The sequence below is a fragment of the Meles meles genome, chromosome 21 (genome assembly GCF_922984935.1).
Source record: "Meles meles chromosome 21, mMelMel3.1 paternal haplotype, whole genome shotgun sequence".
Taxonomy (NCBI): Eukaryota; Metazoa; Chordata; class Mammalia; order Carnivora; family Mustelidae; genus Meles; species Meles meles.
In genome coordinates, this window is record NC_060086.1 from 29,593,844 (window position 1) to 29,613,716 (window position 19,873).

Genomic DNA, 19,873 nt, shown 5'->3' on the forward strand with positions numbered 1-19,873 from the left:
TGTTGCAAAATCCAGGCTGTGCTGTCTGCCAGTGACGTGACTGTAAAGGACAGGGGCTCTCCCTTACATCCCAGGCTGCCACGTCCACCGGCATTATTGTTACTGAGATGGGCACCAGCATCGAAGACCCGAGGTTGGGCCGGTCGTGGGCGCCGGGACTGTAAGGGGCAGGCACACTTCCGGTGACTGGGCCGTGACTGCGAGAGTCAAATACACTACCGAAGCTCGTGTCAGACGCCATGATCGCGAGGGGTGGGCCTACTTCCCCGGAAGGTCCGTCATTCCACAACGGTGACCGGCCAGGTACACTGGCGGAGCGCCGGCCTAGATGCCATGATTGTAAGGGGCGGACGCATTTCCACCGCAGTATCCGTGCGCCATGATTGTGAAGGGCAATCGTAGGCTCCCCGACCCACCCCCGGAGGCGTGCCGCAGCGTGGACATGCGCCAGGTGTGGGAAGGGACCCCCGGTTGCCTAGCCCACCAGCGCCCTCTGGGGGCGGAGGAGGAGTAGGACACGGACGCAGCGAAGACCTTAATCGTGGCTAGGGATGAGAAGAGGTTCTCTGGGGTTTGCGCGGATTTACGGCTAATTTGCTGTTGCCCTGGGATAGGCGCCGTTCTTACCCCGCCGCTGCTTTCCCCTGCTGTGCCCCCTCCCGGGACTAACATCCCGGGTCTCTAAGGGCTGCCGTGGATCCGAGATGACCGCCTTCAGGGGAGCTAAACCGCATAGGGAAGTTAGGGTTATAGCTTGTCACCTAATTTGGCAAAACTGTACGTTTCCGTAAAGGTGGATCCCCGTTTCGACCACAGAATTTAGGTGTTGCGGTGTTTTCTCGGATTAAAAAAAAATCCGATGTTTTCCTAAGAGCTGCAGTGTACTGCCTGCTTACTGTGTCAGGCGCTGTGCAGCCGCTTGACGGTCCCCTCCCAGCAAACCTCTGACATCAGCGCCCCAGTTCGGGAGCCCCTGCAGGTGGCCCGCCTAAGGCGCCCGAGTGCCCCGGGCGGCAGCGGCTGCGGTTGACCGATCTGGTGCGGAGACGCACTGCATCGCCGGGCGGCATCTGGTCCCCCGCTTCGCCCCCTTGGGGCTTGCTTGCCTCTTCTGACAGCGCGGGAACCACATTCTCGGGGAAACAGCCGAATACCGCACTCCCGGCCCTCCGACGGCACTGGGGGAGCTCCGCGCGCCGTATGTGGCGCGGTTACCCGGGACACGAGACTGACGCGGGCGCTCAGGTGTGGGACGACGGCTCTACCGCGCCCGGCGCGCGCTCTGCGCTCACCCGAAGCCGCGCGTCGTCATCAGACCCGCCCCGGGTCGCGGTACACCTTGAGAGCTTTGGTCTGCAGGGCCAGCTACGGTCGCCTGCGCGTGCTCACCGGCGCCGGCTCTCGCGGACCATATTCCAGTTCGATTTGCTGTATTCAACAAGTCTCCCTTCTGTTATTGTTTTTGGGGTTTTTTGTTGTTGTTTTTAGATTGGGTTGGGGTTTTTTTTGTTTGTTTTTAATTTTTAATTTATTTATTTGTCAGAGAGAGATCACAAGTAGGCGGAGAGGCAGGCAGAGAGGAGGAAGCAGGCTCCCCGCTGAACAGAGAGCCCGTTGCGGGGCTCGATCCCAGGACCCTGAGACCATGACCTGAGCCGAAGGCAGAGGCTTTAACCCACTGAGCCACCCAGGCGCCCCTTTTTTGTTTTTATTTTCATTCCACTTAACATACAGTGTGATATTAGTTTCAGGCATACAACACAGTGATTCTTTCTTGTTTCTTTTAAATTATTCTTATAACGCATGCGTGTGCCCGCTGTGGTCCCTCGGTGGTAAAGCAATCCACCTCCATTTGCTGATTTTTGCATAACTGCTACTTTTCACTGGGGGCTGGCGGGGGGGGGGGGGGCTTATTTTCAGCTACGTGTGAGTCGGTATGAGGAGAGAGGCCCCCCAGTCATATCGTCGTGTGCACCATTCCCGCAGATGAAACGAACCACAGTGGAAGGGAGGCCCCAGGAAAAGTGATCGGCTCTTTCCGATTATACAGTGCAGGCTCTCCCCAGGAAGAGGGGAAAGTGAGGCCCGTTCAGGGAGCTCACCTTGGACCATGAGGCCCTGGTAAGCAGCAAGACCTGGCCCTCCAAGCGTGCTAATTGCAATCCGCAGCTTTGATGTGCACTTCAACCTCAGCATTCCCTCCCCTCGGCCCCCAGGAGGCTGCCAGCTCCTACTCACCTGAGAGAGCTCCAGCTCCCGTGAACTTTCCCTTCCTGAAAAGTCCGATTGGTGCAAAATCAAATGCTGGACAAAGCACTGGTATAGGTTACACCTTAAATAGGAGACACACTTTTCATGGGACTTTTAATTATAAAAAAGAGCCTTACAGTATTAATGTTTTGCCCAGAGATTTTTCTGTATCTATCCCTCAGTGTCCCTTTCGTTGGCAAATAAAGATCAAACTCGATTTCTTTGAAGATGAAAAGTTTATTTTGCCTTTTGCCTAGAAGCAAAACTGGTGAAAATTAAAGTATAAAAATAAATACAATTTACATTCCGAACATTCCACTCAAAGTAAAAATAACAAAAATAACATTTATAAATAAAAAAATCCAGTAAAAGCACAAAACAACTTCCGGCACTTTGATGAGAAGAAGCTGTGAGCATTAAAATAGGTGTGTAACACATGCTTTTACCTTAAAAAACAAAAAACAAAAAAACACTCCCGTTTCTCAACCTTTATCTAAAGCTACTTTTAACTTTCTCCAAAACATACTATTTGTTTTAGCTAATTTGCATTATTGTGCACAAAACCTGTAGCATCTCTTTTCTTTCTGGAAAGACCCACAATGATATGAGTAAGGTGTATCCTGAGTTTTCAGAATGATAAAGCACAATTTATCATATTAAGATATTTTGATACACTTTGCCTACAAATAAAAAATTGGTAACTCAGACGTTTTTGACTGTCTTCTGATTTCCTGGCTCACTCATTTAATAAATGATAAATGATACATATCTCAATAAAGAAAATCAAGTTTACACCCAGAGTAGATTATTATTGCCTATCTACAGCTGGATGTAACAGCTAGATTTTAAATAGGACAGAAAATTGGAGAAAACAATCTTTATCTCCACTTTCTTAAAAGGATATTAAGAATATATATAGTCTGCATTTTCAAAATACCAGTATTATTTAAAATTCAAGTTAGAAAGAGTTAAGTGTACACAGTCCCAATTTTATGTGAATAGCACAAAGCCCTTTTTGGAAATGGCATGATAAATTAACAGTGACATTCTCTTCCATAAAATCATGTTCCCTTGGTAACATTTTTTGGTTTCTATTTTAAATGAATACATTAGTGATGAAAACCTTATATATCAGTAATGCAGAATTTTAACTCGACAATATTACTATCCCACTGAAAAGTCTGAACTTATTGTATAGCCCTTTAGTGTCTCCTAAATCAGGCAAGCTAGAAAAAACAGACTATGATGGAACAAAATACGCCAACCACCAAGGAAACAGAAGTGCATGCAGGGTGACTCAATTTTACAGAATGGACACATGGATTCACTCCTAGGTGCTACTACCTTCAAGACTGTGCTATCTCCCTAATTTGTTACCCTCCACAGAAAGATTTTATGATTTAGGAGGAGTGTTTCCAAGAGTACTGGGGTAACCTACATTAAACCTAACATTTCTGCACAAGACAACTAGTGGTTAAGACGAATGTACACTGGTGACCAAAACGGTGGCCCCCAGCTCCTTCTGTGGTAAATTCTGGAGGGACCACAATCAGCAGGCAAGTGTTTTCTCCTATGAGATTATCCTCTAAGTCCAAGAATATGAAGACTGAGAGATTAACCAGTGTTTAAGTTTTATAAAACCAAAGAAAAACATTCTTCTGTGGTAATTCTCTCTTGAATAGAACAGTATCTAATTTATCAAATTTAGCAATCAGTAAGAAGAGGTAAATGAAATTTGTGTTTCCAAACGTATTTGTAATTTATCACACCTTTTCGACATTTTATAGAAATAAATCCAAATGTCCTTGAAATTTACAAAAAAAACATTCTCAGCAGACATCTGGGTACAGAAAACAAACTTATGTTTGCACAGGTTAAGCAGAGATGGTCGATTACTAAATACTACTGTGTTTTCACCCAAACCTAATCTTAAGAGGATACTGAGGGTGTAGAGAAGGAAACAGCCAGACTGATCAAGTTTGCAGATAACTGCTCAGCCCTTTGATGTCATTTTGCCTGTGTAAACAGTCCAGGGTTAACTAAAGAGTCCTGCGCAGGAAAAAATCATAAGCGTGTAGCCCCCCACCCACCGGCCCCTTGTTCATCCTAACGAATGCTGTCTTCTTAAATTGTCGCAACATTTGGCCGCTTTCTTTGGATTTTTCCTGCATATACTCCTAAAAATAGAGCAAAACTAATATTATTTCTCAGTGTCAATTTTTCTATAATTCCAATTAATGAGTGTTCACTATACACGAGGCACCGAGCTAAGCGATATACATGATCATACTCAATCCTTACATAAAATAATCCCGAGGTAGACTGTTACTACTATCTTAAGGATAATAAAACCAAGACATGGGAGAGTAGGTCACGTGCCTAAAGAAGCAGCCAGAAGCAGACTCTGAGAACCCAGTTACACCTGATTTGTTGTTTTACTTAACAACCGTTTCGCCTTACTGCTTCTACTTTGCTTTAATTAGTGGCTTCTGAATGTCACTATAAACTCCTGAGTCAAGCACAAGACATCAAATGAGCAAATGTTTTAAAACATGAGATCAGAGACTGCAATTTAGTTTATAAGAACCATAAACACCTTTAACTGCTTTGCAACAAACTGTAAGCCCTTAGCATCCTACTTCGGTCTAAGAGTATGAAAGTCTATCATCACAACAAAAATGAGCTTTCTATAAATTGCTAAATAAAGGGTTCATTCTCCATGCAGATCAAAATAAAGCATGAAGTTCAAGTTTGTCTGAAACATAATCCAGGCCATTAAAAATATAAGCAAGAAAGAATGATCTTTCCAACTGCCACTATGGATCTCTGTGTTGAAATTCAGTTAGAATATTAGTCAGGCATATCCCAAATTTTCAATTTACGTAAAATGATAAAATCTTAGTCTTCTTCATTTCTATAAATAAGGCACTCATGTACAAGTAAATCTTTAGAAAAAACAGGAAATTTTGTATTTGTTTAGATATATAATAATTATACATGATAAGTTCATTTGTATTAATAATTACAAAGCAATACAATTAAACCACACTAGTTCTGGATACTGAACTTCAGTACGTTACTAATGGCAATGACCTCCTATTCATCCTCCATACTGTTGAGCATTACTTGTTCTTTTTCTTACAGATTCACGAGGGACAAACAGTGGAGATGAAATGCATGAGACAAGAATATGGATAGTCATCACCGTGGCAAGTGGAGAATACAGCACACAACAACACTAATTCCTCAATGAATCACCAACTGGCCAGGATTTATCACAATATATAACTCTAATATGGGAAAAAATTGCCAAGGTCTTAAAATTCCACATAACTTCACAAGCAACAGATCTGGTGTTTGGTCTGAGTTCTTTCAGAAACCTTTCAAACCAGCTGATTCTGACCACCTCTGGAATAAGCAGGATCTTCAGCTACACAGTCTCATTTAAAACAACTCCACTGACTGTCACTCACAGCAACTTCCGAAAGATGACCTTTTATATTATACTTTACATATGCAACATAATGAATTAAATTCACCATATACGTGCAAAAAGTCAGCAATCACTTCAAAGTTATGATCAGTATATCTCATTCCCTCTTCAACCTTATGTGAACAAACAGCAATAACACGAAAAAATTTATGTTGTTCATTCCCTCCTAATTTGGAGGAAATCACGTAGTAATAAAAGCTCTGAAATATGCCTAATTGCATATTAATGGGAAGATTAGAATTGATTAGAGATTTAATCTTCATTTTCTAGCGATTAATTTAGGTTTCTTTTAAATGTTTAGAAAGCAGTGTAGTTAAAGCAAAGCACTTTAAAGTAAAAAGTAAAGTATTTTTTAATGGATCACATAATTTTTGGTGAGCTTATCAATGTGTCTTAACAAAGATACCCACAAAATATTAAAACAGTAGCTTAACAGCTTTGCATTAGCTTAATACTGAATTTGTCTTCTTGCCACCATAAACAATTTAAAATCCATAAAACAACAAAAACAAAACTTACCCCCTCCCACCTGGCATATTCACATGTGATCTTTTGGCCAGAGGGAGAAATTTTTCATGGCTTTACGTGCAGATAGAAATATTCCCAGGTGATACACTTCCCCAAAGCTGAACAAACACGTAGATTTAGGCATCGGTTACTACACTTTACTCACGTATAAAAAAGTTTTCTGAATTAAGCATGTGTAATTCTATAAATTTTTCAGATTAAAAAAATATTAGTGTTTCATTACAGAAATCCAGATTGGAACCACAGGTTTACTACGATCTCCTGACTGCCACAGCATACTAACACAGATGATCACTCGCAGGAATGATGGTGAATATGCCCAAATTATGGTGGCAAGGAAAGACAAGGTATTGCACTAGTGTGGCCTGCATCACGGGGCAGCTCGTGCACGTCCTTCTACTGAACGGGCTTCGGGAACTCGTTTGCTACACACCTGAAACAGGCGCTCTGTTAGGCACTCTGCTCTGTGAAGACTTCTGTCTATTTTGCACAACCCCCTTCACTGATGTCTTAGGGGTTCTAATTGAATATAAAAAAATTAATAAGTCACTTGCATTAAGGTCTAAATGTTCAACATTCAAAGAAAGCAACCATAGTGCATCAACGGTTCAAAGTACAAATAAGCTCGAAAAGGACGAAAGTCTCACGCATGCGCACAGCAAGGAAGCTACACTGCTTCAGCAGGGACTAGAAGACTTCGCTGGAGAACCACTTTGGTGATGCTGAGCTTACTATATGGATGCTTACAACTCTTAGTGAGTAAAATGGTATGAAATGAAAAGTAAAAACGTGCCAACGTAAGATGATAATTAAAATATAATACACAACAGTACACCAAAGGGTTATCTTTGAACACAAAACTTTAAAAGATCTTCATAATGCTATGAACAAATCACATTTGTAAAATAGTTACCCTTTAAGTAAACAGCACTAAATTATTTCCCGCTCAAAGCTAATTTTGATTTGGATGTTTTTAAGTACCCTGCGGTGGCATTCTTACCCTTGTCTACTAAGGAGCCTGTGAACGGGTGCATTCTGTCCTTGGTTTGGCTGAAGGACTCTGTTGACAAAGTAAAAAATTAATTCAAAAGAGAATGACATAAATTCATTCCCCACACCCCGCTTTTTATTTTAATAGATGAAAGATGATTAACCGTGAGATGGAAGTCATCTATGCAGATAGACCAGTATAGTAATACCGCACAGCAAATCAAGCTGATTGAAGCATATTAATATGGTACTTATATTTTGCTCACTGAGAGCCCAAATCTTGGGTTTTTAATCAGGATGTCCAATGTATGTGTTTAACTCTTGGGTTTTTAGGTAATTTATTTATATACTTTACAAAAACCAACTTTTCCTTTCAAACATCCAACTAGCATCACTCTTGTAAAAGTAGAAATAAGGTCAGAAATATTAAGCTAGCTTTCTAAGGTTTTTACTTATTTTTTTAAACATTTCATTTATTTGAGATAGAGAGCAAGAGAGAGAGTGAGCGAGTGCACGGGTGTGGGCGCCCACAAGTGGCCTGGGGACAGAGCGGGGCAGGCAGAGGGAGAGAGAGAAGCAGGCTCCCCTCTGAGCAGGGAGTCCCACATAAGGCTCAATCCCAGGACGCTGGATCATGACTTGAGCCTAAGGCAGACAGACACTTAACTGACTGAGCCACCCAGAAGCCACTAAGGTTTTTTAGTAAGTTACTTAAGTAAGTCCTGGGTTATGAGCTGAGCTTGGGACATAGGGTGCTGAAATTTCTACCTGAGATGGCATATCCTAAAGAAAGGTCCAGAAACACCTGGTCTGACATGTAACCAGGTACATGACCTAGTGTTAATATGGATCTCGGTGTCTTCAATCCTCTAGCCAGCAGAGACTGTCCTACTGATCTAATGTTAGAACTAAATGAACAGAAAGTAAGCTTGGGATTTATAATTTTTTTTTAATAAATAAATAGTTTCTCACAGAGACGAAATGATTCTTCTCACCTTGTTTCGGAAGGATTTTGCTTAACCAGAAATTTCTTATTTGTCATTCCCATTTCAGCAGCTCTAATACAACATAAAAATAAGGACACGCAAACATTGTATTTAGAAAAGGAGAGAAAACGCTTCTGGATGTGATGCAGGATGACAGAAACAAGTCATTTACAGGTTGCTGTGCTACTCAACTGCACTCAGCGCACTGGAGATAACTTTCCAGAAAGAAACAGCTTACTAAGACTTACCAATCCTGGTTCTTGGCATTAGGTTTTCCTCCCATGAAGTCTTTTGCATATTAGACAAAGAATATATTCAAAAGATGTAAAATTATACTGAATATAAAATTTAACTATTTTTAAGGCTGAGTGGCTATGATGACACAAGTGAAGACTTAGTCTCCTTCAGTAATTGATACATTTAACCTAAAGATGAAATCAGATTTTACCACCTGAATAACAAAACTTCATATTAAAAAAGGGGATATCTATCAACTGAGCTGTAGAAAAGTGAACTTTCATCTAATTTGAATCACAAATAGACCAACAGATGACTAAAATTAATTGCTTTGTTAGTAACTGAATTAATGTGACATGAAACAAAGAAAACTTACTTCATGTACTTCCTCCTATCGAGAGACTTCTGTGTTGCAGCCGACAGGGCCACTCGTGGACTTTTCATTTTGTCCTTGAAAACACAAACCAAAAAGCTTGAGTGGAACCAGTAATACCACTAAAATAATACAGGGATGATCTCAGTCTGCATGGAAAAGCTTCTCTTACTAGTATTTGAAACTTTAACTTAATCTGTCTTTAGAACTAAAACAGTCCAACTTCTTATATAATTATAATTATTTTTCCCAATGAAATAATATAAATTTAGCTTCTTTTTCTTTTGTTGACCCATTTAAAATCACTGATTCAAACTACACACCTCCAACACTCTGACAGATTTTAAAAAAAACTCTGGTTTCCAAAAAGACAAAATCCACCTGATAGCTCAAAGGAAATTCAATCAGGAGCCATGATAGTTTTTTAGAAGTCATCCAAACAACAGTGAATGCTTCAACTCCAAAATCTAATCACAAAACGAAACCCAATTCTTTTAAATCTGTCTTTAGAGCTAAGTGTTGCTGGTAATCCTGGGAACGGTCTATGCTTAAAATTGCAGGGAACATGCTAAAGTCAAAATAGAGAATGAGATTTGGTATCAATTACCTCCAACCCAGAAGAACCTCAATGTGAAATAAGAAGAAATAAATATATTGGTCTCCACCCCTCATTCCTGCTGATATTTGATCTTTGACCCCTGTTCCTAAGACAGAGCTCCTAAAACCCTCGGAAGCTGAGATAGTGATGGTGATCTTCTGCTCTAATATTTGGTCTTGACCTCAGTTCCTGACACAGAGCTCATAAATCCCTTGGAATTTTCTGGGTGATAGAAGCATCTTTTGTTCCAATAAGACAACTTTTGGAAGGGGCTCCCAGGTACAGGCTAGTCATCAGAAAGACCAAGCAGGAGTAGAAGCTTACCCCCTTGTCCAGAGACAAGAGAGGGGCTAGAGATTGAGTTAATCACTGATCATGCCTACATGATAAATCCTCCATAGCAATACCTAAAGGATGGGGTTCAGAGAGCTTCCATGAACACATCCATGTGCCGGGAAGATGGCACACTCCAACCCCACGGAGGGACAGAAGCTCCTGCCCTCAGGGCCCTTCCAGTCCCTGCTCTATGCGTCTCCTAATCTGTAAACCAGCAAATCCCCTAACTACTGTGAGACATTCTAGAAAATTATCAAACCCAAAGGCAGGGTTATGGGAATCGTGTTTTACAGCTGGTCAGTCAGAAATATAAGTGACACCTGAGACTTTGGATGGGAGGAAGTCTTAACTGCCTCCTTATCTTGTAGTATTGGACTCTTAACTCCGACTAGATACTACCAGAACTGAAGTGAATTGTACGACTCCCAGCTGGTGTGGGAGAAGTGATTGGCGTGGGGAAAAACATGTATCTGGTATCAGAAGTACCAGAAGCTCTATGAGTGTAGAAGAAATAGTTTTTCTTTTCCACTCTTCTTTCATTAAAAAATCATGTAACATACCATTTGCCTGAGCATTTTCTCTTTGCGAACCTCTCGGTCATGATGGAGAATAGACATTCTTTCAGCTGCATCCATTACAAAGAATATGTCATGAATACCATACAGGGCGGCTCGCAACTAGGTTCAAAAGAAGAAAACATTGTCCCCATTTAAAAAGAGGAGGTTAGAGTTTAGTAATATTATGTGCACTTACACTTTTAAGGGAAAAGGGTTAAAACGTTTGTTCTTTTTTTTTAAGATTTTATTTATTTGACAGACAGATAGAAAGCGCCTGAGAGCACAATCGGAGAGAATGGCAGAGGGAGAGGGAGAAGCAGGCTCCTCACCGAGCAGGGGAGCCTGATGTGGGGCTGGATCCCAGAATCCTGGAACCATGACCTGGCCTGAAGACAGACGCCCAACTGACTGAGCCACCCAGGTACCCCAAAAGGGTTAAAGTTTTAATTAAAACCTCTTTTCAGTGGTTAAATGAGGGGAGAGAGAGAAATTTCCATCTAAAAGCCTTCAGGACATGTGCATTTACCTGAGCTAACACTCTTTCCTGAAGAGAAGCATCTTGGGCTGAAACAACTCCTCTCTTCAATGGCGCTTCTGACTGAAAACTCCTTATGAACTCCATAGTGTCCTGGAAGATGAAATACTCCTTCAAAAACCACTTTTCTAGAAAGATTCATGATCACTGGAATTTCCTTCTGATTTTTTTCTCAGCCAATTCAAAGTCACTAAGAACATAACACTATTACTTCCCAGAAGTCAAACAGCACTCCCTTTGAAGTGAGACATATAGGAACTACTTCATTTATGCACTTTAAAAAGTCATTTAAATGAGATTAATCAGATTTCTATAATCGCCTACATTGCAGTGACTAAGAAATGTTTGATCTGCCTAAGTTCTGAACTAATGAGTCACCTCTAGCTAGTGACTAGCCATCGCTGGACTGAGAAACTGAGCCAGAAGTGAAACAGGAACAACGGACCAGCTCCTTACTTTTACAGTTTGGCGAAGTTGTTTCAGCTTATCTGTCTGCATAAGCCTTCGAGTAAGAAATCCTTTTGCCACTGCAGTTATCTTATTAAATTTTGTTTGTAATTCCGGACTGAAAACCTAGAAGAAATCAGACAGACACCATGAGTTAAGAATCTGAGCCTTATAATCCTTAATCTATTACAATGAGCTGAATTCTACACACGTATGCTCTGTGTGTGGTCATCTCCGAGAAGGACCAAGCTATTTGATGTAGGGCACAAACATCTGTCCTCATCTATACAACCTAAGATAATGTAGCTCTTTTTTTTTTTTTAAGATTTTATTTATTTATTTGACAGACAGAGATCACAAGTAGGCAGAGAGGCAGAGAGAGAGAGAGATGGTTAAGCAGGCTCCCTGCCAAGCAGAGAGCCCAACGTAGGGCTCGATCCCAGGATTCTGGGATCACAACGTGAGCCAAAGACAGAGGCTTTAACCCACTGAGCCACCCAGGCGCACCGATAATGTACCTCTTTAAAAATGATAGCTAGATAGACACGCAAATATCATTAAGTTCGCCCACCTGAGACCATTTAGGTTTGGCCCTTCCAAAAGGCCTTGTTACTGAGAGCTTGGTCAAGCCACTAGTTGATGAGCCCCAGAGGTAAAAGGGTGCTTCGTTCGCAGAAGAAAAGCTGTGCTGCAGGGTAGAACTTGTGAAACCTAGAGAAATACATGTACAGTGTTATACTTGACGTAATATAATCAGAATAGGCAGAACATCCAAATAAACACTTAGGACTCGCTAAGAATAACAACTGCCTCTGAAACTAGTCCACGTGCAGACTTGAAATATTTATGGACTTTACGCTTCTGCACCAGATGGATCTTTTCAACACAAACAGCGTCTCAGGATAATTGTAGATGTGAAGATAAGCTCTTGCTGGGTCTGAAGGATTAGATGTAATTCAAGATCACTGGGGAGATGGCAAACTGTGTTTTCAGTTGAAGCACATCACCTGCCGCACGAACTAACAAAGCCTGGGCTCTGAGTCAAATTTCCTGAGAGTCTCCTGGCTGAGGTGGCTTTTCTCACGAACACCTGCTCACCAGTCTTTGGTCTGCTCTCCATTTTTCACTACTTACTGGGCAGCTGGCAAACGGGATTACTTGAAGGATGGAGCTAGAGTTTGAAAGTAAAATATCTTACCATAGGATAATTTCTTCCAACGGAAGAGAATTTTGAAAATATTTACCAGAACTATTTGAGTTTGAAGTACGGAGCGAGTCCACCTGAGACAGCATTGTTTCCAGCAAGCCAGACTCATTTATTTTTCTCCATTCTAAGTCCGCCGTGTTGTTGCTGCCCGATTCAGACGCTTCAGCTGCAATCACCTTCTTCTCTTTTAACATTTTTTCCTGTTCTTCTATTTCCTGTAGGTTAGCAGTGTATTATATAGCGTGCTACATCTTCTGTTGAATTATGTACCAAGATACCATTTAGGCTTAGCTAAAAGTAATGGGTAATTATCAGCAAATGATTAATCTCAAGTTTTCCTAGCTCCAATGAAATCTTAAAACAAGTATCCTTGTTCTTACAGTACATTCTTGCAGAACGCATAGTTCAGCATTAATATATAAAATCTTTGAAAAATACTAAACGTTTTGAATCAAAGATTCAATAAAGTATCCTTCTGATGAATTATGCATTTATTTTTCGATAAGGAGTTAAATATTAAACCTCGCATTTTGGCAATATCCACGTATCAAAATCAATCACCTCCATAGATTAAGATATACAGGGGAAGAAATTACAAGTATCCTTCAGGTGACCAAAATTCATATTATCCCCAGTGAAATTCCACTTACCAGTCCCATAACCCTACGTTTGGATTCCTCACCTTCTGCAATCTTTCCTGTTCCCTTTCCTGCTCAGCTATGAGTAGTGATAACTGCTGGGCATGCTGTTCTTCTAGCCTCTTCCGCATTTCTTCAAAAGCTAACATCTTGCTTTTTAATATCTCCTCGCCTTCTGAAAAGAAACACATCACCCCGAATTTAGAAAATTTACTAATATCTGATAGACAGTCAATTTACATGATTCTTCTGACCGAAGAACATTCCTGGGTCCGACATAACACAGTCAAGGTAGAGCCAGGTCCCCACTCTGAGCCACATTCTCTTCTGCCGCGCCCTTCATTTCATGCTACGAAAAGAAGAGGCCTGCTTGTCGCCACCATCCCCACTCACTCAACAGATCCCACCATGATCTGAACCGATGGAGCCAAGACTATCTGTTCAGTCAAGAATCTCCTTACTCAGGGCACCTGAGGGGCTCAGTTGGTTAGGTGACTCACTTCAGCTAGGGTCATGATCCCAGGGTCGCGGGATCAAGCCCCACATCGAACTCCCAGCTTTGCAGGGGAGCCTGCTTCTCCCTCTCCCTTTGCCTGCCGCACCCCCTGATTGTGCTCTCACTCTGTGTCAAATAAATAAAATCTTAAAAAAAAAAAAAAAAAAAGATTGTCCTCACTCAAATCAACTCTCCTTACTCAAATTAACTTCAGGATGTGATTCTCGTCTGTATCTCACCTCTCTTCTGACTCTGGTCCTTCTCCAAGATCTCCGGTTTTGTAGCTTCTAGTTTTGTTTAGTTTTGTTTTTTAATATTTTATTTATTTGACAGAGAGAAATCACAACTTAGGCAGAGAGGCAGGCAGAGAGAGAGGAGGAAGCAGGCTCCCCGCGGAGAAGAGAGCCCGATGTGGGGCTCGATCCCAGGACCCTGGGATCATGACCTGAGCCGAAGGCAGAGGCTTTAACCCACTGAGCCACCCAGGCGCCCCTAGTTTTGATTTTTTTAATAAATGTTCCTTTGATAGTGTAAAGCTTCTCAGCTTCAGTTTCCAAATAACACTGGATATTAAAATTTCAGATATTTAAATTGCAAACTAAAAAATTCATTCAACCATTGTGACTATGCAACTTACTGAACAGAAAGAGGTAAGACACTCTCAAATGTTGAAATTCCATGTATTACACAGATGCAGTACCTATTCATGGACGCGCCGCAATTCAACTGAATTCAAAGAATCACTCTTTCCAAATATACAGTCAATGATTTTCACTAAAGATAAGCATATTATATGATCTATCTACTATGGTATTCCCATCATTTGTTCCTAAATACATTTTATTCAGCTACAACAATTTGCATTCCTGTGCAATTTTCCACAGGCAAAAGGGAGCTAAAAAGCAGTAGAAATACAACTTTCAGGGGTGCCTGGGTGGCTCAGTGAGTTGAGCCTCTGCCTTCGGCTCAGGTCATGATCTCAGGGTCCTGGGATCAAGCCCCACACCAGGCTCTCTGCTCGGCTGGGTGCCTGCCTCCCCACCTCTCTCTGCCTGCCTCTCTGCCTACTTGTGATCTCTCTCTCTTTCTGTCAAATAAATTAAAAAATCTTTAAAAAAAAATGCAACTTTCAGCAAAAAAAGGACAAAGCTCCTCAGCTCAACCACTCAACCAACAGCGAGAGTTCACTCAGCTTTCAACTCCATCTTAAGAAAGTCATAACCAAGTGCTGCCCAGGGGCTCCTCTGAGAGCAAGCTGGCTGCCTCCATGATTGGCCTCACCTTCCTCGCACTGGCCGTGCTTCTCTCAAAAGCTCTGCCAGGCCTGCCCCTTGGTTAGCTGTGTGGGCCTCTGGTATTCACAGACACAGCCACCAGTCACACTGCCCTGTCCATCTGGATTATCCACACTGGCTCCCCTGGGACCCACCGATGTTTTTATTAGAGTTCTTATAAAGTTACACAGATTTTCAACGGTCTGTCCCAACCCTATTTTTCCATAAACCCTCGTTTTTTTTAGTGTGCAATTTTACAGAATGTGAAGGTTTTTTTCAGGAAGGTATAGATCACACTGGAGCTGAAATGTTTATATCCAAGAACTTCATTGACTTGACTCATGTCTTATACCGGTAATGGACTTATGAACCACAACAACAAAGTAAGGAGTTAAGAAGAAAGACATGTTTTAACAAGTTGCTGTTAATATGACATTAGATATGAAAGAAATTTGAAATAACTTTTATCAATAAAGAAGTCATTTTTAAAACACTACTCAGAGGGGCGCCTGGGTGGCTCAGTGGATTAAAGCCTCTGTCTTCGGCTCAGGTCATGATCCCAGGTTTTTTTCTCTAATAAGCTGACGTCAAAGGCTTCACTGAAAGACCAACTACATGAAGATCTCATTACAAATGAAACAACAGACTGATGAAAATATTAGAAACCACTGTCCATCTAAAATGAAGATATCGTATTAATACACTAAATTAAGACTACGGGTGATGTTTCATCCAAGAACCTTTTCCTCCAGTCACTAACAATATTCTCTGTAATACAAAGTGAACTGTAAAAGATTCATATTTTAAACAAGAGAAGGCTTTAAGAAAGCCTATCCAATGGCAATAAACAATAGCTAATTATAGGTTCTCCGATAAGAGAAATGAAATGAAAACCCTGATGAACAGATGAGGACAATTACTAGTGTTTTTCAAAATGTCAATTAAAAGTATTCAATAAAGGTGCCATCTGCTTGGCAGGTGTCAAACACTTCAAAGTTTCCTTACCTTTGGAACTACATTCTAACATTTTATTCTTGTTCATATAGACAGATCCCTTGGGGTATCTTTTTTCTGGCAAATGCTGCCTTTCCTGTTCAGCTATTCCAGTCGCTAAGACATAAGGGCAGTTTTCTTTTTGCAAACTATCAATATCTAAATCAAGTCTCCGTTTAACTTTCTCAAAACTGTTATCCAAAAACGGTTCATTGCCACAGGCCACTGTAGGGGTGTCCATCTGCTGTCTGGCATTCTGGTTTTGCATCAGTAAAGGAGATGGGTTTTTTACATCGTAAGACTTATTCAGTTCCATTTGTAAATTGCAGGTGTTTTTCTCCAGCACATTGGCTGACTTGAGGGCGCTCACAGTTCCAAAGTTTTGACTCACTATACACTGACTGGTGGCATATGGCTCGTGCAATCTTGGCATTGTAGGACATGTACTGTCCATCTTGGGTGGTCCTCTCCCATCAGACGTTAACTGACCTTCCACGATGGCAAGTCCATGAATGACCTTGTTTTCTAAATGATTTCCTGAAGACTGGCATACCTGATTTGATTTACCTACAACCACTTCCTGTATGGCTTCAGGTGTATTTTTGGTGACATAAACCTTGCTTGGACAAACTCCTGCTAAATCAACTGGTAACTTTGGCACAGTTTCAGGTATGTTTGTTTTTTCATCAGTATCTTGAACAACTAAGTCTACTGTCTGCTCTTTTCCTTTAGGACTTAACTCACAGGCATTTATCGGGTTATTTATAAGGATATGACATGCTGATGATGGCCTAGAATGCCTTCGATGCATTTTAGGACTCAGGCTTGGCTCTGGACTAGGTAATTTGGCATATGAACCAGTAAGACTTTTGATAATGTTATTTTCGGGAACAAAAGTGGGAATGACTTTAAAATCAGATTCAGGGTCTAAAACAGTGCGATGGCCAGTTCGTACAGGTATGTCCACTTTAGAAAAGCTACCTAACACGGACTCATTCGTGCTGCTTGCTTGAGTGGAAGCACCTTGGAGAAGAACATTTGATTTATTAAGGCTTGGTTTGTCCGGAATCACTGAAGCACAGGGTCTGCCAGGCCACTGCGCCTTCTCCTTTCCGTAGTCGGTCACTTTCACAGTCTCGTTTTCTTTATCTGAGTGACTCTCGAGAGCACTCCTCTTCGCACTAGTTCTCAGACTGCGTCTAGATTGTTCTCTTTCTATATATTCCTTCGACTTTTTCATCAGGTTCTGAAGACTCATTATGTAGGGATCTGGAGTAACTTCCTCCAAAAGTGTTGGGTTCAGTTCTTCACCGGTTGGGAAGAGATCATCGGACAGAAGAGTTTCCTGAGGGGCTGCTGAGGGGATCTTTGCAGAAGCTTCCATTTCCACGGGGGTAACAACATCTGAACTATCACAGTGCTTCAGAGAATTAAATTCTGAGTCCCTAGCTGAATCTGTCCCATTAGATTTAAACTGGTCCTCATGATTCAATGGCAAAATTCCAGTTATCTTTTCAAACTTTCCTAAAGCAGAGTGTTCGGTAGGGCTTGGCAAGATATTTGGAAATGTAGAAGGGACATTCAAGTTTTTGACTTCTGAATCAGAATAAACTGTTTCAGTTTCCCATGGATCAAAATCACTGGCATTAGGTGCTTTTCTAACCTGGAAAAGGAAATTTAAAAAATATTATTTCCTCACTGCAAAGAAAGGCCTTTGATTTCATTATTTTCTAAAATAAAATAGAAATAGAAAATTCAAATATTCTAATATTTGAAAACAGACAAAAACTAAGATAACCTTTTTCTATTGTATCGTGTATCACATGGGGCTCAAATTACTACTAAAAGTATCTACTGATAAAAAAAATTTTAAATAAAATAATTTAAAAAAATAAAAACATCTATTGGCCATCCTGGCCTATTTATTAAAAGAGTATAAGAAAAAAAAGAAATGATCTATTCTGATACAAATATGCACACATGTGAATGGGCACATACACACATCTATATGTACATGTCCATGCACAACTTAATCTCGGAATAGATAGATTTTAACTTTCTCCTGTATTATATGTTATTAAAGTCACCAACTGGGTCCTCCCATGAACGCTAAGAATACCAATGTATGAGATAAATAGCAAGTAATTAAATTTCTTACTTGAGTGACTCCAAAAGCTAACTTGTCTAGGATATTAAGCAAAAATAAATCAGTAACAAGACTCCTGCCTCCCACATGCTTACACCAGATTTTAACTGAAATCCTTCTATATGATGAGGTAACTTTTATTAAATGATAGCTCAGCCATGTAGCTGAAGTTACTTAGAAATAAGAGATTTTCACCTTAAAATCTAATTCACCAAAGCAAATTTCAATTTCATTAACTGACATTTTAAACAGCAACCCGTTAATGAGTTTTAGAACAAGCAAAATAAATAAAAATTTTGTAAATTAAGACAAGAACGACTAACACACAAGAGATAGAACAGAAAAAATAAAATTACATTTTCTATCTAAATAATTTGATTTTGCAAAAGAATAAAAAGTGAACTGGATGGCTTTTTAAAGATTATACAAGCATATATTAAACTGACAGAAATTATCATATTGTCATATCAATACAGACTCCAGAATCCTGAATATTAAAAGATTTTTAGGTTGTTATGTATGTTGTTTTTTTTTCCTAGACCATATGGCACTCCCGTTATACCTTACAAATCCCAAGACATATGATGGTTTCCAGGTAGTATGCAATAAACAGCACAACAAAATATACTTAGTCACAACCTCAGCACCAAAATAAAACAAAAGGGAAACACATTCACCAAATCCATAAACATGTTCATAGGCTTAAGAAAAATAAACTGTTTCCTTAAAATACTTCACATTTCGCATTTATATTATACAGCAGCTACAGCTATGTTTTTTGTGTACTACTACAATGAGCCTTTGGTTAGAGAATTTAAATAACAACAAAAATGTATCAAAGAATGATAGGTTTTACAGGTAAAAGAGACTGGAGACATCTATTTGTACGATATAAAATGTCTCTATCTGCATAATTAATTCATTACTCGCTAGTTTAACAATGTACATGCTCTATGAAATGTTGGAAGCTTTAAGACTCAACAGTCTCATTAGTAGTATATTTGATATAATCCCTCACTGGACCAACAATGACAGGCCATTTTTGTTTCAATAATAGGAAACACCTAATAAATTAAAAACTTACCTTTACTATTGTGCTACATATTATATTTTTTAAAGTTAAAATGGACAGCCATTGTAATGTGCAAATTAAACTCCACTACCCACAGAAAAATGAAGGTAGCAGTTAGTGGGAAACAGCCTAAGGTTCATTGTACGAGTGTCATCTAGGATGAATTATACAAACTACAAACCCCTAAGATTATGAAAAAATGTTAAGATGTAACCAGCAAAACAGAGCTATGTACGGCAGAAATTATTTGTTCAAGGTACTTCATGGGTTTTTTTTTTTTAAATGAAATGATCCAGACCTTAAAACGAATTGTTTATAAATTTAAATTCAGCTAAATAAAAATAATTGCAAAAGGCATGAATGTACTGTTGCTTAAATGGTTTCAGTTTAGATCTAAGATGCATCTAGACGATTCTACTTATGTAATCTAAATTACATTTGTGTACTTAAGAGAATTTCACCAAACAAAAAAAAAATGGGGGCCAGTTATGTACTTTAGCAGAGAATGAGAATAAGGTCATTGACTCAATAGTCTGAATAGTTCAGAGGTAAACTACAATGGTCAATCCCATCATTTTGTCACTGAGAATTCCATGTTTTTAGAGTCATAAGACACAGACAATAAGCAATTATATTCAGGGAAGGGCTCCATTGTCTAAGTACCCTCTGATTCAAGTACTGGGTGCATTACTAACAAGCAACTGAATGTTCTTCGGA

General features: G+C 40.2%; 1 protein-coding gene and 1 long non-coding RNA gene across 6 annotated transcripts in view; one reads left to right on the forward strand and one right to left on the reverse strand.

Moving 5' to 3' along the window:
* LOC123933880 lies at positions 1-5,925 on the forward strand. Its single transcript, XR_006816705.1, has 2 exons — positions 1-303; positions 5,395-5,925. It is a non-coding gene; the product is annotated as an uncharacterized LOC123933880 (long non-coding RNA).
* Positions 1,757-19,873, reverse strand: part of CCP110 (centriolar coiled-coil protein 110) — a 26,648-nt gene continuing 8,531 nt past the window's right edge. For 2 of the 5 annotated variants that reach the window (XM_045993580.1, XM_045993579.1), the window contains 12 exons: positions 15,951-17,601; positions 13,220-13,350; positions 12,575-12,752; positions 11,902-12,041; positions 11,340-11,456; positions 10,875-10,976; positions 10,352-10,468; positions 8,861-8,934; positions 8,257-8,319; positions 7,272-7,331; positions 6,705-6,790; positions 1,757-4,427 (listed from right to left, as the gene is read on the reverse strand). In XM_045993580.1, the coding sequence (XP_045849536.1) occupies positions 4,375-4,427; positions 6,705-6,790; positions 7,272-7,331; positions 8,257-8,319; positions 8,861-8,934; positions 10,352-10,468; positions 10,875-10,976; positions 11,340-11,456; positions 11,902-12,041; positions 12,575-12,752; positions 13,220-13,350; positions 15,951-17,601 (2,772 nt within the window). In that variant the 3' untranslated portion in view covers positions 1,757-4,374. The remainder of the gene's footprint in view (positions 4,428-6,704; positions 6,791-7,271; positions 7,332-8,256; positions 8,320-8,860; positions 8,935-10,351; positions 10,469-10,874; positions 10,977-11,339; positions 11,457-11,901; positions 12,042-12,574; positions 12,753-13,219; positions 13,351-15,950; positions 17,602-19,873) is intronic. The other 3 variants (XM_045993582.1, XM_045993581.1, XM_045993583.1) reach the window with 3 other exon arrangements.